Below are 17,183 nucleotides of genomic sequence, written 5' to 3' on the forward strand. Positions count from 1 at the left end.
GCCATGGCATTTTGTCTGGGCTTGTCACCTACGGATCTCAGAGTGCTTTACAAATGTGGGTACATATCGTTGACCGCCTTTTACTGATGGGCCCCCCCCCCCGGGGCACAGAGACAGGACATGGCCTGGCCACACATCAAGTCAGGGGCAAAGCAGGCACAGAATCCCGGGTGTCCTGACTCTCAGCCTCATGCTCTGTACCAGACCACACCACGTTCCATTTTCAGAAGATCCCCTGAACAACAACGGATTAAAGGCCCGAACCTCAGAGATCAGGCCCTGAATGAAGGGGGGATTGGAGGGCAGGGGGAAGGTCCAAAAAGTTTTGCCAAACCCAATTTTTAATATTATAATACATCTACCCATTCCACTGCCTTCCCCCCCAGCTCCCTCCAACTATTTGTTTCCCCTTCCACTACTCTCAGGCTTCTACCTTCAAACTGAGCGGTGATGGGGGCCGGATCAGGGCTCCGCATCCACGCCAAACATTTGCATTTGTTTCTATCCCGGGGTCTCTTCCCAGATGCTGGCTGCCTGGGCATTTCAGGTCCGGCATTTGGCTTTCCTGCCTTCTCGCTGCCGGGGCTGTTTCCACCGCTTGCGCGGCTCTAAGCCTAGCAGACGCTCCCCGCCAGGCATAAGCTGCACCAGCTTTGTGTTCAGGAGCGCGGTGAGCGTGTCGCGCCGCCCAGATACATACCAAGCTGGGAGAGCAGCAGCACTGGCCTGCAGGTCAGCAGCACCGCACAGATGCCGACCACGAGAACAAGCATCGTCCCTGGCGTCGCCTTCGAGGGGCCGGGAGCCCTCTGGGGGTTGGCTTCCTCCCCTGCACGTGCGACGCACCAGTCAGGATCCAAGCTGCTATGTCTGTGCTGTGTGGCGGGAGGGCACTCCGGGGCCTGGCCTGGGCACCTCGTATCCCAGTGGCACTGTTCCCCCCGGGGGCCGCACGGCGGCTGTCGACTGACTGCAGCTGAAGCAGAAGTGGAAATGAAACGTACCCATCTCGGCTTGAGAGGGAAACCCTCCCTGCCTCCCGCCCCCGTCTTTCCCCTCCTCCTCCTTCTCCTCTGACACAGCTCGACAGCTGCGCCCGGCCCCGCTCCCCCGCTCCGCACCCAGGAGCCTCGGCAGGCTCCCACGCGCCATCCACCCGCACAGAAGAGAAAGCGGCATCAGCAGAACGTTAGGGGTCTGAGGCACGAGACCACAAGCGAAGGGGGAGGGGGCCCGGAGCCGCACTTCCTTTGCCCCACACTTGACGTCACCCACAGGTTTGCTCCTGCCAGGCAAACGGCTCTGCGTTTTCTGCTTGTGGCTGGGGGAGCGCTTATCTCTGTATTATTTATTCTGGCTTTTTATAGGGCTGCTGACAGCTCCCGGCCTGACAGCCCCAGAGACGGGACTCCTCTGTTTATCCAGACAGCAAGTACATCACACTTCCCCTAAGCCCCCACCAGGTCCCCTCAGCCTTTGCCCTTAAGTGGTCACCTCTAGCGGCGGAAAGGGTCTCTCGGTCCCCACGGTCTCCATTTGCTCCTTGGCTTCTCAGCTGAGATTCCATCCGATGAAGTGAGCTGTAGCTCACGAAAGCTCATGCTCAAATAAATTGGTTAGTCTCTAAGGTGGCACAAGTCCTCCTTTTCTTTTTGCCAACCGGGGCATTAGCTAATGCCAATGGCTTGAGATGGGGACACTTGCTGACGGGGAACTGGAGTGAGGCCACCAAACTCAATTCATGTAGGCCAAACAGCCATTAGATGGCAGCCATTTTGATTCATCACCCACCTAGCCTGGATTCAGACCTACAACCTACAGACCCTTATCAATCCCCTGAGTTATCCAGGGAGAGAGAGACACACAGAAAGAGAGAGAGAGATAGCTTCACGAGCTGAGACTACCAACAAGAGTACCACCTTGTGCCCACACTCAAGAGTTTGAAGAAGATGATGATGGTAGATTTTTCTGCCAACCCATCTCCCAAACTATAACTGTCTAAAATGAAGAGGACTAAAGATAAATGTTATATTCAGAAGGTGCTTCCCACACACACAAAGGAACTGTGTACAGAAAATCTTAAGGCCAGTTTTGCAAGGAAGAGGGCTAGAGGACAATTAGATACCACAGTGCGAGGGGCCTTAGAAAAACCTATGACAGATGATTAGACAGATGACCCATAGCACCTCAGTCTTTTCCATCTTAACCAACTTTGCTTCTATGTGTCTGCTGTGCTGACTAACATTTGCATAGGAAATCAACTATGATGAAACCGCCCCGCTCTATGGTTCTTCCTGCATCTCTTGAATGGAAGCTCATTACCTTTAGAAAGTCTCAGGGGAAAATTCGTGATTTGTTCTTGTTTGTCATTGTGATCTGATAAATTTCCGTGCTTGCAGAAATGAACCAGGCTGTTGTGGTTAGTTCAATGACAGCATTCAAATCCAGCATCAGGGTGGCCTAGATCAGTGGCTCTCAACCAAGGGTACGCATACTCCTGGGGGTACACAGAGGTCTTCCAGGGGGTACATCAACTCATCTAGATATTTGGCTAGTTTTACAACAGACTCCATAAAAAGCACTAGTGAAGTCAGTACAAACTAAAATTTAATACAGACTTGTTTATACTGCTCTATATACGATACTCTGAAAAGTAAGTACAATATTTATATTCCAATTGATTTATTTTATAATTATATGGTAAAACTGCCAAAGTCAACAATTTTTCAGTAATAGTGTGCAGGGACACTTTTGTATTTTTATGTCTGATTTTGTAGGCAAGTAGTTTTTAACTGAGGTGAAACTTGGGGGTACATGAGCCAAATCAGACACCTGAAAGGGGTACAGTAGTCTGGAAACATTGAGAGCCACTGGTCTAGATGGCACGGGGCCAGCCTGCTAATTAGAGATGGGCCAAATGGTAAGATTTCAGATCTGGGGCTGGAGTATATCTAATGTAACATAGGTCTGATGGGATGTTCATCCCACATCAGCCCTGAAAGGGTTAAGGTGGCCCAGAAGAGGCTAATGAACCCTTTCAGTTGCACCTGGGGGGAGGACCAGGGGTTTATAAATTATTAATTGCTGAGGAAGCTTGGGTGGGAGAGAAGTTGGGAAAGGATTATAAAGAGAGGAAATCTGTAGTAGCAGGGAGCTGCCGTGTGGAAGCCTGCAGGCACTCTCTGGGCTTAGAGAGGAAAGAAGGAGAAACCCAGGAGGTGAATAGGAGCCCTGGGGTCCTGTCCCTGAGGGAAGGGCATACCAGAAGGGTGATGGATAAGGAAATGTGATAGAGACGAGTAAGAAGCAGTCTAGGGACACAGCAGCAAGATTTGGGATGGAGCAGACCTTGGCTGTGGAGTGTAGGGTCCCTGGGCTGGAACCCAGAGTAGCGGGCAGGCCGGGATTCCCCCTAGCAGCCACTGACAAAGTGGCATAGCCTTGAATTGGAGGACTGCTGGGAACGATACCTGCACAGCCAGTCCAGTCCAGTGAGACTTTGAAACCCGTGAAGGGGAAAACAATGGTGACCTGATTGGAGGGCCAAGCCACCAACAGGGGGCACTGCAGCTCCCGGAGCAAGAACGGGGACACAGCACAAACGAGAGACAGAAGGGGGTGTCAGACCAGGCAGATACCCTAGATGCCTGGCCAGGAGGAGGCGCGCTTGCGGTAAAGGGAAACCCATTATGCCAGGGATCTGGGTTTAGACCCGAGGCTGAATCTGGGCTAGTGTCCTGAGACAGAACTTAATGGCAAGGAAAACTTGTGTTCTGCGTTCTTGAAACGTCAGTAACCATCCGCAGCGGAAATCATGTGAACTCAGGTGAGCTTGTGAGATTTCTGCCTTCTTGGGCCAAAATCTCACAAGAAAGAGCATTCTTTGGAGATTTTTTGGCCTCACCATAACCTTAAAAAAGAGGCCCCTTCTCTCTAGCATATATCTGAGCGAGCTGGAAGGTTTCAAGTGTCCATCAAAAATCCAGCCTGTTTTTGTTCTAGGGGTTTGGGGCTTGGATTTTTGATGAACACTTGAAAATTGGTCCCAAATGCAGACATTGTGCAAGGTCTTAGTGACAGCGACGGCCTGCCTCACTCACATGCAGACGAGCTGCCGAAACCGGAGCAGGGCCGGAACCCCATGCACCAGGTCACAACTCCCCCGAGCAGGGAGCCGGGCCCAGCCCCATGGGAGAGGAGCCGCCACTATGGGGTGTGTGGGGCGGGCATCCGCCCTGGGTGGGAGAACTGTATGTTTGCCTAGAGCCCTGGGGTGCGTTAATCTGGCCCTGCTCCCAGAACACTCGCTTGACGATTCCAGCAATTGTTGCTCCTTCACAGGCCTCTCCAACAGCCCGTTCTGCCTGCCCCGTCCCTGACTCTGAAGCGCTGCCCCTCCACAAGTCCTCAGATATTCCCCTGGCTTCTCTCCTGCCCCAGTGCAGTCACACAGCAACACCAGCTTTCCGCTGCTTTGGCAACACTTGCTGGTCGGTTTGATTTGTCCCTTGTCTTCTTTCCCTGCACGCGTGGAAAAGAATGCCACAACAAGGGCCTCTTCCTTAAGCGCAAGGTAGAAACGTCTAAAATATCACAGAGGCCAGGCTCCCCGGGGCACCAGCTTTCGGCTGCATTCTACCCGTGCGGCTGCTGCCCACTCTAACCGGGCTTGTTGGATTAGATTTTACCAGCTGTGGAAAAAAAGGCTGATTGTGGTAAATGCGAGGCCTTTGATCGCACATGAGCGTGTGTGTCTGTGGGGGGAGGCACTGCATCAGACGCTGAGTCTGGGGGGGAAAGAGGCCAAAAAAGGGCTTGAAATGTCAAACCCGATCTGAGACTTTTCCCCACGGCTTCTGCTTTTCTTGTGCCCCCATCTGGGGGAGATGTTAACTGCAACCCTGCAGCCATTCACGGCCCACTGTGCTTTACCACAGAGCTTTATCACATTTCCTTATCCACCACCCTTCTGGTACGCCCTTCCTCAGGGACAGGAGCCCAGGGCTCTTATTCACCCCCTGGGTTTCTCCTTCTTTACTCTCCAGCCTGGGGCACTGGCTAGTTCTTAATTCTGTATTCTGTTTTCCTAAAATCCTCCTGGAGCTCTATTATGGTGGCTCTCAACCTTCAGGACTCGTTTATAAACCTGGCTGGCCTGTTGCAATCCAGCGAATAGCTTTAGTACAAAACACCTGAGTTATTAAATATGTTTTACCCACAATATATAATATACACATTAACATAATAAGTACTAAGTACACCATAGCCCCAGTTCCTGCAGCTTCTGTCCTGCAGGGCTAGCTGAGCTCAGCTCCCCACACCCAGCATTGTGACCTCCAGGATCACAGCACCACTCAGGTTTGGCCTGGCCCCCTCACCCAAATTTGTGTGCGCGGCATTGCAACCTGGCACATGGGGTCACAGTGCCACTTGCTCACATTTGGCCCTGTAAGGAAAAGGCCTTTTCCTGTAGCCATATTGTAAGGCCTAAGGCCTGTGTCTGCAGCCATATTAAGAAAGCGCACTAAAGTCACATCCTCACATTCCATCTAAATTATATTAAAACAATGTAATATCGGGCTGTTCAGAAGGCAATCCTGTCCACCATCACCAGATAAAGAAAAAGATCTTAAGATGATTAAAGGGAAAACTTAGTTTGATAGCATTCTGTCAGGCAAGAAACCACTTATCAATAGTTGTGGTTGTGAAATCCTTATTTCTTTATGGTTTTATCTTTATGGTCCCCACTTCTCTATTGTTTGTCTGTATGGTCTCTGTCTGGTTCTTTGATGTTTCTGTCTGTTACACAATTAATTTTTCTAGGTGTAAATCAATTAAAGTGGTGGGATAGGATTGGTTAGAGAATTTTGTTACAATATGTTAGGATTGGTTAGAAATATTTTAGTGTAATGATTGGTTACGGTACAGCTAAGCAAGACTCAAGTTTCACTATATAAACTGGGGTCCAAAAGGAAGTTCTTGGGAACCAACTGCAGGGCACAGCCCCAGAGCTGCCAGATCTCAACACTCTGCCAATGACACCTTGCAGAAACTGGAGTCCCCCAGGTGACCTGATCCTGACTGGCCATCAAGAAAAGTTCATCTGTCTTATTGAGACTGGGTGTGGTGAGCACTGTATGTTTAGTGAATGCATTCTTTTGTTTTGGTAATAAATAGAGGTTAAGTAGGATACTACTGTGTAAGGCTCTTTCACTGGTAAAAGACCCTGCAAACCTACAGAGTGTAAGGTTACTCCTGAGCCCTAGGAACGGGCCAAGGATGGGTGCCTAAATTAAGAGGGTTACGCCTTGAGCCCATGGAAGGGTAAAGGTGGGTGCCCCTAGAGTGTGTGACAGAGTTTTTTGTTAGGTGCCCCCTCCCCCCCCCCCCGCATCATCATGATAGAGGAGAGGGTGGGCCAAACCCCTCATCCCCAGGCCCACCCCGCACCCAGAGCCCCCTCCCGCACTCTGAATCCCTCATTTCTAGCCCCACCCCAGAACCCACACCCCCAGTCCAGAGTCTGTACCCCCTCTTGCATCCCAACCCACTGCCTCAGCCCGGAGCCATCTTCCCACACCCAGAACTCCTCATTTCTGGCCCCACCCAGGAACCCACACCCCCAGCCAGAGCCTTCACCCCCTCCCCAACCCCTTGAGCCAGCCTAGTGAAAATGAGTGAGGGTGGGGACAGCAAGCGACAGAGGGAAGGGGGACGGCGTGAGTGGGGGTGGGGCCTCAGAGAAGGGGCGGGGCAGGGGTGAGGCCTCAAAGGAGGGGTGGGGCAGGGGGAGCAAAGGTGTTCAGTTTTGTGCAAGTAGAAAGTTGGCAACCCTAACAGACACCCACATCTGCATGTGAACAGGAGTGTGTGCGGTTCACTATTTGCTGTTTAAAAGTTTGCATCATCCAATCCGGAACCGAGAAGCAATACCATGCGATGTAAGGGACCAATCCCACACATGACTAACGAACCAGTTGTAGTTCACAAACATTCCATAGCGCAGGAATTGTTGGACCAAACAAGGTAATGGACATTTATGGATAACAAAGACATTTGCATAATCAGGACCTGTTCGTGAATCTTTGGCCATCAAACAGAGGGCTAACTGTATCCAGCAATTTATTCACAACACATAATTCAACCAGTTCTAGTAACTAAATATCAGAGGTAAGACAGTCTCATGGTCAAAGCCCAGAACGGGGAGTTAGGAGACCTGGTTCTATTCGTGACTCTTCCACAGACTTAGTGTGTGACCCTTCTGTGCCTCAGTTTCACCACCTGTAAAATGGAGGTAATAACCTCCTGCCTCCAATGGAGGTGGTGAGGGTTTATTAGTGCTTGGGTATGTGTAGATGCAAGATGCTCCAGAAGTACAAATTGTTACATTGTATCTTAGATAGGTCTCATCTCTATATACTGCAGCGTGCCCACATTATGACGTTATAGCTATGCATTGAAAGTCTGAGTCTGATTCAGACTGTAGCACGATTGCTCAAACTTTCCAGCACGTCCTAAAAATAAGGAGCAAGGGAATTGTTTTCGTCTGGGGTGGGGAAACTGCTGTATCCACTCAAAACTTACAGCTTCTAAATTTAGACTAGAACTCAGAAATTTTGACGTGAGGATTCCATTTGACTCAGGCAAAATTCATGGTCTGGGCCGTTACCTGTGTTTTGATTTTTATTTCCTGTGGCCCTAGATGCCAGGGCAACAATTATTTGCAGAGAAGAATCTGTATGGTTTGCGTAGCAGGCTGCTGTTTGCTTAGAAATGCAGCTGATGTGCCCTAGTCTTCAGAGTCTTTATCGAGCAATTAATTGAATGGCCAGTGCCTCTCTTCATCACAGCATCACGCTTATCTGCAGCCAAAATTATAGGCATTTTTACAGAAAAAATAAGTAATTTCTACACCGAGCTTTGTGGGAAATCATTTGAATAGAAAAGATAAGCAGATTGTCCAGTGCAAATCCAGACACATATCAACTCTTTTGTTCCAGTGTAAAATGTTTCTTTTTTCATCACCACTTCCGGGGCGCAGCACGGTGCCAGGACAGGTAGGGACTAGCCTGCCTTAGCCCTGCAGCACCACCGACCGGACTTTTAACGGCCCGATGCTGACCAGAGCTGCCAGGGGCCCTTTTCAACTGGGCCTTCCGGTTGAACACCAGACACCTGGCAACCCTATCAGAAGAACATTTTTCCCCTTTTAGTTTTAACAAATAAGATGGAGCTCTGTGGGCTGGAACAGCAGCAGGCATGGCCACGGGAGTGAGGGGGTGAGCCAGGGGCAAGGGGGCTGAGCAAGTGGCCAGCGTGTTTGCGAGGGAACAAAAAGAGCCTTTGCTACAAAATGTGTTTCTGTTAGCAATAATATCATACAATAAACTGGCTGGTGACTCCAGGCCTGTCCCGAGCCCGCTGTCATCAATGGAAAGACTTCAGTGGACTTGGGATCAAACCACAAGCTATGGCTCCGCTCTACTAGATGGAACCAGAACAGCTCAGCTGTGTGTCATAGGCCGTGTAGTGGCAAAAGAGATTCTCCTTCGGCTCAAGGGGTAGTGGCCTGCGCTTTTGGAAAAAGAAGGTCTGGGTTCTATCCTCACCATTTCCATTAAATGCTCAGTGGCCATAGGGTCCAGCACAGGGGCCACCATGAAGATCCTTCATGGCCATGGGCTTCTTACACCCTTTTTCCCTTCTCTAGCACCCACCCAATGTGCTTCGTAGGCATTTTGAAATTTAGCAGTTTGGCCGCCGCCACCAGGAGACAAGCAAATATTATTGTCCCTGCTTTACAGGTGAGGGGCCTGAAGTGCAATGTAATCAGCACGCTTCTTCCATTGTTTTTTGCCTCCCTCTCTTGCAAACCCCAATGGAAAAACAGCGCCACACACTCCCTAGGGCAACCTGGCCACGTGCAATACCCTGTGCAGCGTCTATACCCCACATTCTGAAGGGTTTTGAAGCAGATGCCAAGCGGCCAGTGTACATGAGTATTGGCTGCACCTTACCATAATACAGCTCCATGTTTGCATCTAGCAGCTTTGCAGCCGTACCCAGAAGGAGCTGTATTTAATTGATCCACATGAGCTATACACAAACGCCTACATGACTAATGTGGTAACTGCTAGCCTTGCAAATAGAGCACAAATCGCCAGGTATTATTCTAGAAGTGCTTTGATAACTATCACCCCGATGTAATTATTTTCCCTTTCAGAAATACCTGACATTTTTGGTAATGTCACATCTATTCAGTACATAACAGAAACTGCTCAAACCTGGCAAACTCTCCTTATTAGGTAATATCTCTCTAAGAGGGAGAAATAGCCAGTCGGTGCATGACCAAATGTCTGGATAGGCATGATTGTTGTTTGACACTTTTAATATGTATTTTTAAAAGGTGATTTGAGTCTTTCTGTGCATCACCACTGCACCGTGCATCACCAGCTTAAAACAATCAGCTCAAAGGACTCGCGCCAGGTTTTACATCAGCGTCTCTGAGATCAGAATTTGCCTTACCACCTCTTCCATTCTGAAACCAGCAGCAACCAAAAACGGATGAAAAACATGATTTTTCCTACATTTGGATAACTAAAAATTGGCTAACCAGAAAGTTCTTCCTAAGCCACAACCATGGCATTTGTTGCTGGAATCCTATGATAAGAGTAAGGCACAAAGAGATTACAAGGATGGGCACAGTATAACGCATAGAAAGAAAGAACAGAGCTGGTCAAAAAATCAAAGCAAAGTTTTTGCAAAGTTTGAGAACATTTTTAGTTTGAAGTTTTCAAAAAGAACTTTCCCAACGTTTCCATAGTTTTTTCAACAAAACTTTTCAGTACAGAACATTTTAAGTTATCAGTTCTCCTCCTCCCCCCCACCCCCACCCCCGTTCCCCTTCCCATGATTTCTTTCCTTGTTTTCACTTGGACTCTGAAAGATGGCAAAAAAGGAAAAAGAGGGGAAAAGGAGGAGAAACGGGGGTAGCAAAATATTAAAACAAAACCAAAAAAATTCAGCTTTCATCAAAAAATGACAATGAACTTTTTTTTGAGTGCATAAAAAGGCCATTTTTCAGCAACAAAAACTGAAAAATCTCAACCAGTTCAAACATACAAATAGATAAATAGCTATAATTAGGGTGACCAGACAGCAAGCGTGAAAAATCTGGACGGGGTGGGGGGTAATAGGAGCCTATATAAGAAAAAGATCCAAAAATTGGGACTGTCCCTATAAAATCGGGACATCTGGTCACCTAGCTATAATGACAATACTATGATTCTATAATCATTCTGAGGAGGATGTAGTATTTCTGTACGAATCTGGGGACCCCACCCACCTATTGTGACCATACCACAGAACCCTAACTCTCATTAGGAGAGTGAGTGCTTGCCGTTCTTCAGTCCCCTCCAGCAAGAAAAGTGTTAAACATGCCAGGTCTTCAAGGCACCCGATTTCCCCCCTCGTGGAACTCCCAGGGACGACTCCCACTGACGTCACTGGGAGCTGGAGCAGGCCCATGGCTCTCTGTGAAATTGTTCAACCCATACCGCTGCACCCCATTGCCCTGTCTGCGAAGCTCACAGTCCCCTTGTTGTGAGCGGGTCCCTCTGCCGTCATTTCCACGGGCTTGGCATCAGGCCCAGAGTGGCTAAAAATGTCACAGATATTTTTTAAGGAATGTCAAAACCGGGGAATCTTGGGAGAACAAAAAAGATGCAGCCTTCGGCACACCCCAGACATTCTCAGTCACAGCTGGAATTTGCAGGCCCATATGGTGGATCTGCAAAGCAGGGGACCACAACTCTCCTCAGCCCTCTCCCCACTGCACTTCCCCTTCCCCTGGCCAGGGAAAGGGATAGGTCCTGAACCAGGAGGTGGCTGGGCTCTCTCTGAGAGAGGGAGCTGCATGGCAGCAGGAGAGAAGCCCTCGGAGTGGTGCGCAGGGCCGCCTGTGGACTAGGCTGTAAGATCGCCGGACATCACACAGCACTCATGGGGGAGCTCTTTAACTCTAACTCTTTAAGACTCTGTACCTATGGCAACTGCACCCTTTCCTGCCAGCCCATCTATAAACCTGAGTGGTTATTAGCACCCACCAGGGCTTCTCTCCAAGACGCAGTATACTGGGCACTTTAGTGGTACCCTGGGGCCTTGGGGTACAGAGCAGCTCCAATGACTACAGCCGCTTCTGCAGTCCATTTAGCTCCCCGGGAGGACACAGAAGGACTTAGGGATCGTAAGTTTCAGAAATAGAAACCTGCAGCCCTCTGAGAGTCTTTTTTTCCATTTAAATTAGAGCCACTGAATGCACATTTAATCAAATGGCAGCAGCAGAGGCTGGCTGGGGCAGGAACAGGAAATGGTTAATAGTGTTTGCAAATAAAGGCGCAGAATGCTTGGTGCTTTTCAAATATTTCTCAGAAATTAGGAGGGTTTGTGCAGCTGATTTGCATGAAGCGCACAGCGGACCCTGTGGGGAAAGAGGGCCAGGTTGCTCAGAGCACAGCTGAGAGTAAGGAGCAGCAAGAGCCAGGGGGCATTTTTATATTTCAAAGGAGTAAACACCAAACACCCAGAGCGATTTTGTCTGACAAGAATCAGGGGGATGCTAGCTAATGAATTAAACTGCTTATTGTCTTCACCCAGCAATGAATCTACAGGACAGCGATAGTACTAGTCAGTTATAATTTGTACGGCAATTGCACCTAGAGGCGACAACAAAGACTGAGCTCAACGGGCCAGAGGGCTGCACATTAGAGACAATCCTTTCCTCAGAGAGCTCGCAGTCTACATCGACAAGCCAGACAAAGGAGGGATTATTAGCTCCATTTGACAGATGGGTAACAGAGGCCCATCCCCAAGACACGCTGGGTATGTCCAGGCTGCAACTGGGAGTGACCCTCCTTACCCGGCACAACAGACTAGAGGGCTCAAGCTAGAGCACCAGAAATAACAGTGTGGACGTGGCAGCTTGCACTGCAGTTCAGACTAGCCCCGGGCCCCTCAGGGTCTGAGCTTGTGTGACTAGCCCAAGTCCCCGCCGCAGCTGCAACGTTCACGCTGCTAGCACAAGTCTGTCTACTTGGGCTGGGACACTCACTCCGAGCTCGTGTAGACATACCTTAAGTGACGTACCCAAGGTCACAATGGGCTTCTGTGGCAGAGCCACAGCCCTCCTTAGTTCCCATCCAGTGTTAATCCTCAAACCAGCCTTCCTGCTGGAAGCCCTTTTCAACCTTTCTCTGGCCTGCAGGACCCCAAGGCACTGCACAAACTCCATAGGCCTGTTCCTTCTCCCCTGACTCATGAGAATACAGACAGGGACTTCCCCCTCCCGTTGATGTGAGTGGGGCTGCTTGTGAGGGTAAAACTATCAGGATTTGGTTTCTGGGATCACTTTACCACTGAAATGCAACCACCTCTGGAGGAGAGAGAAGCAGCTGGGCGCTCAGACTGAAGAGGGTGCACAATGTGATAAGGGACAGGAGAGCAAGGCAAGCTTCCAGCACATAAATATTACACAGGGATCTTTAATGTCTCTGCAGGGCAGGACCACAGGGCTTCATATCTAGCTTGACAGCCCTCCCCATCATCTCCTACCATCCAAGTTTATTCACAAATGCTGAGCATCCTTTATCTGCACCTATCATATGTTCCAGAGTAAGGGCCTACCCTGGAAGCTTTAATTAGGCAATTAATTAGACCACGCCTGTAAGGCCCACTCTTGCAAGCAGGGTTGTAGGACTGGGCCCTAATGAGATCCTTCCTCTAGCTTTATTGAGGTTATAACTGTCCAATCCCTCCTGCAAAGTGAATGTTGGTGAGGTTCTGATGAGTGCAAGCTCAGGGCAGGCTGCTTCCTTTGTTCGGTTTGCGGTGATTGAAAGGGTTTCAGATGCATAGTGTGTGGTCTGTATGTATGAGCCAAGGTGGCCTAGCTGTGACAACAGAGACCTAGGAAGGCAGGCCCAGTGGGTTTAATCATGGTGCTGCAGAAACTGTGTCACAGGGGCCTGGCCTGGGCTCAGAAACCTGGCACTGCTTCTCAGCAATAGTGTGATTGCTCCACGGTAAGAGCCAGGTTCCTTGGGACAGGTACTCTGTTGTTATGCATTTGTACCACATCTAGCCAAGTGGTTCTTGACCTTTCCAGATGCCTGTCCCCCTTTCAGGGGTCTGATTTGTCTCACATACCCCCGAGTTTCACCTCACTTAGAAACTACTTGCTTACAAAATCAGACAAAGATACAAAAGTGTTACAGCCCACTAGTGCTGAAAAATAGCTTGCTGTCTCCTTTTTACCCTATATTTATAAAATAAATCAATTGGAATATAAATATTGTCCGTACATTTCAGTGTATGGTATATAGAGCCATATAACCAAGTCATGGTCTGTATGAAATTTTAGTTTGTACCGACTTGGCCAGTGCTTTTTATGGAGCCTCTTGTAAAACTAGGCAAATCTCTAGATAAGTTGATGTACCCCCTGGAAGACCCTTGTGTACCCCAGCAGAGAACCACTAACCTAGCACAATGGGGTGCAGCCATCGAGCAGGGCCTGTAGGCACAACCATTATAACCTGTTTGTTACCCCTCTGAAGGCAAGAACCAGCCTGGCAGCGAGATCTGTTTGACTGTGGACTCGTCTCCCTAAGGAAGCTGCAACTAACTCTGTCGCCCGGGGCATTTCAGACTGGTCTAGACAAACTACAAAGTCCAAAATAATTCCTTAGGCTGAACTATCTCTCCCTTGGGCTTAGCCCCAAACTGACCATTTCCTGAAAAGGATGGTAAAATCCCAGGTGGGCATTTTTGGCGGGATCGACTTGAAAGCAATCCATGGGCAAGTAGGAGCCACCATGCTGCAAATCACAGCCACAGCGGGAATATGTCAGCAGTAACAGAAATCAGATCCCCTGCTCCAAGCAATGCTGTCTGCTTAGCCCCACCATATATCCCATCTCATGAACTAGAGGGAAAATATCTATAGGGGTCAGCAGTACAAGACCCATTGCCTAGAAAGGAGCAGGTCTGAGTCTATGCAATAGGGGCCACTGGTGCTAGCTAGTTCATGACAATAGATTCTCTAGCATTGAACCACAGAAATGTAGGGCTGGAAGGTGCCCTGAAAAGTCCAGCCTCCTGTGCTGGGCTGGACCAAGTAAATCTAGACCATCCCTGGCAGGTGTTTGTCCAACCTGTTCTTAAATGCTTCCAATAATGGGGATTCCACAGACTCCTTTGGTAGTCTACTGTAGCGCATACGCTCTGTGCTTTGGTACCTCATTGACAAGCTATGCAGAAGACACCCCCCATGCTGAAGGGGCTGTGCTTTTACAAGGAGAACAGAAGTTTTGATCTGTTGCTGCTAGAGAAAAAGGTAATAATTAGTCATTATTTGAAAAGGAAAGGCGTGGGTTTGAATGGGAAACATGAGATTGTACAGGCAGATGTCAAGCAAAGGCTGCCCTGCACACACAAAACACAGCAGCAACGCACCGCAAGGCACTGGAAAACAACAAACAAACAGTCCCAGGCATTCAATCTGAACGATTAAAGGGAACTTCCCGCTGCAGTTAACTCCACTGCATTTGGAAAGTATATGCAGTGATGCAGAAAAATGAAACACGTGGCCTTTTACTGTTTGCAGCCTCTCCCTGTGGAGACAGGGGGAGCTGTGCCGTCAGTGGTACCATCTTTGACGCAACGCCACGGTCTTGTCCATTTGTCATCACCGAAGATTCCCTGGCACTTTTTGAAAGAGTCAGGATGTGACCATCCCCACTGGCCAAACTCCAAGCTGGGTAATAATGGTCTCCAATCAGCAGCTGCAGCTGGAGACAGTCATTTTCACCTCCTACCCTCCCCTGTTGTTTAGGGCTGATGCGGCACTCCACTCCAGAGATGGCTGAGTTTCAGCAGTGACTAAACCCATTCGACAAGTGCTTTGAGACCCTTGTGGAGGCAAGGTGCCACGCACCGTACCCGCGAGACGTCCTCATGATGCTGGTTGTATCAAGATAAACAAAAAAGGAAGCAGGATGTGAGCTGCTCGGAAGAAGATAGCGTTAGAAGCTTGGCTGTTTGCCAGCCTCCTTTGGGACACCTGCAAGGAGCTGCTGATCAGAAACAACAGCGGGCAAAAGAAAAGAAACACTCCTGCATGACGAATCAGGACTTTTTGAGGCATCATATGAGGGGTTTAGGAAGAAACCCATGGGCCAAATCCTTCCCCTGACGCTGGCCTCACCAGCACAGCGGGTGGTGTGGAGAGAATCTGCACAAGGGGCATGGGTGAAGTTGATGAAGTCCTGTACCGCGGCATGCAGAGGAAGCCATTCCCCTTGCAGGTGCAGGGCAGCCACAATGGCACAGAATGGCCATGGCCATCTCTCCGCTCCCTGTTAGGGGAGAGGATTGTCATGTTCCTCCCCCGAGCATACCCCAGGTGCTGAGGCTGCATGCAGGAGGGAGGACATGGCCCTGTTAGAGATAAGAACATATGACTAGCTGGACCCTCTGTGCAGATATGGCCCCACAGTGACGCTGTGCACTGCAGATCTGGGTCTCTCTGCACCTTCTGGTGGCCTGCGGCGTGGTAAGATGGAGCATGCAGCAGCCCTTCCCAACCTTGCCAGTGTAATCAGACTACGACTTCGGCTGCACCAGCCCCTCGACTCCCCACACTCCCCTCCATTCTCTTCGGCCCACTCTGTAATTAAACGGGGACGGCCTACTGCTAGGAACAATCCTGCCCAGGAGGGCGTGGATCATTGGGAAATGAGCTAAGAAATCTCTTCCTTTCAGTCTCTCATTCCATGGGCTGCTCCTAATACATTTTGCGTGGGCGTACGTGCTTCTTTAGCTTAAGCAGTTGAGATTCATGCTTTTAACTCCAGAGGTCCTCCATTCAGCCCTGCAGAGGACACTGGCTGGGCAGGGTTGTTGGATGTGCCCACAATGGGTATGCAACATAAAGGCCTCTGAGCATCTCCTCTTCCTGGCTGACTCCCTAGCAAGGAGTCCTATCTCACACCATCACCACTTCAGCCACATTCACTTCCCCTTGTATAAAAATAATCCAATGATTCATTTTTTTAAAAAAGAAAGTAGCATGGGGCTGCTAAAAAAACAACAACAACTAAACAAGTTCCGATAAGGTATATTACGGCCTTGCATTTCCAGTAAAACAGGTATAGGCCTGTGTTGGGAGGAGGAGGTGTGACGGAAAAGTGAGCTACTTATTATCATGGTTTGTTACTTAATTACCACACGACTTCTTATCGGGCTTCCTTCCTGAATCTCACCCTTTGAAGCCCAACCAACCCCTGATGAATGGGGCTCTCTGCTCTTCCTTCCATTCCTTGCTGTGCCTCGGAATCAGAACAGGGATGGAAAAGCAGCTGCCATGAACAAAAGGCTAAGAATAACACCCAGCACTGGGGGGACGTAGAAATAAACGTGAGAGATCAGGGGTCCGAGGGAGCGAGCGAAGAGTCTGGCGAGCAAAAAAAGTGGGAAACTGACAAAAAAGAGTTCTATCAGGAAGTCAATTAACCAGGTCTCCTCCAAGGGTTCTGGAACGGCGAGTCAAACCGTTCTCTCCCTAGCATCTTCCTCCGACTCACTGTTCTGACCTGGAGCAAGCCACTTAGGCCAACATTTTTAAACACGGGTTGCCTAAAGTTCGATCCATCTTTAAGCCACCCCCGGGTGTGAGCATATGCACCTAAACGTACAGGGCAACGTGTAAAGAACTGAAAGGAAAATGCCAGTAGGCAGGCGAGTTGTATAAATGATCTGCAACCCAAACTAGGGGGGTGAAGAGTCTGCGGAGTAATGTTGCCACAAGTCACTGCACACCCCCCTCCTGTTCCCCCTGCAGGCTGGCTCCTTCTTTCTGGGCTCTCCGAGGTTTCATTGATGTGTAGGACCCTTTCCAGGGGGTGGCCTTTAAAAGTCATATTTTATTGGTGTGCTGTTTCCAAGACACTGCCTCGGTCTAGAATATTTCTACCAGATAGTGGCTAATGTTTTTTTCTAAGAAGTCTAATCCTGCAAGGTGCTGAGCACTGTAAATTCCTATGGAAGTAGGTGGGAGCGAAAATGCTCAGCACTATGGGGATTAGGCTGTACAGTCTCTCTCTCTCTCTAGATCCTCTGCACATGGAACC

At 49.3% G+C, this 17,183-nt stretch overlaps 1 protein-coding gene across 2 annotated transcripts in view; it reads right to left on the reverse strand.

Moving 5' to 3' along the window:
- PDCD1 (programmed cell death 1) overlaps window positions 1-17,183 on the reverse strand; it is a 35,080-nt gene that overhangs the window by 15,406 nt on the left and 2,491 nt on the right. For both annotated transcript variants that reach the window (XM_007057842.4, XM_043522570.1), the window contains exon 2: window positions 701-976. In XM_007057842.4, the coding sequence (XP_007057904.2) occupies window positions 701-976 (276 nt within the window). The remainder of the gene's footprint in view (window positions 1-700; window positions 977-17,183) is intronic.

Source organism: Chelonia mydas, chromosome 9 (assembly GCF_015237465.2).
Source record: "Chelonia mydas isolate rCheMyd1 chromosome 9, rCheMyd1.pri.v2, whole genome shotgun sequence".
Taxonomy (NCBI): Eukaryota; Metazoa; Chordata; order Testudines; family Cheloniidae; genus Chelonia; species Chelonia mydas.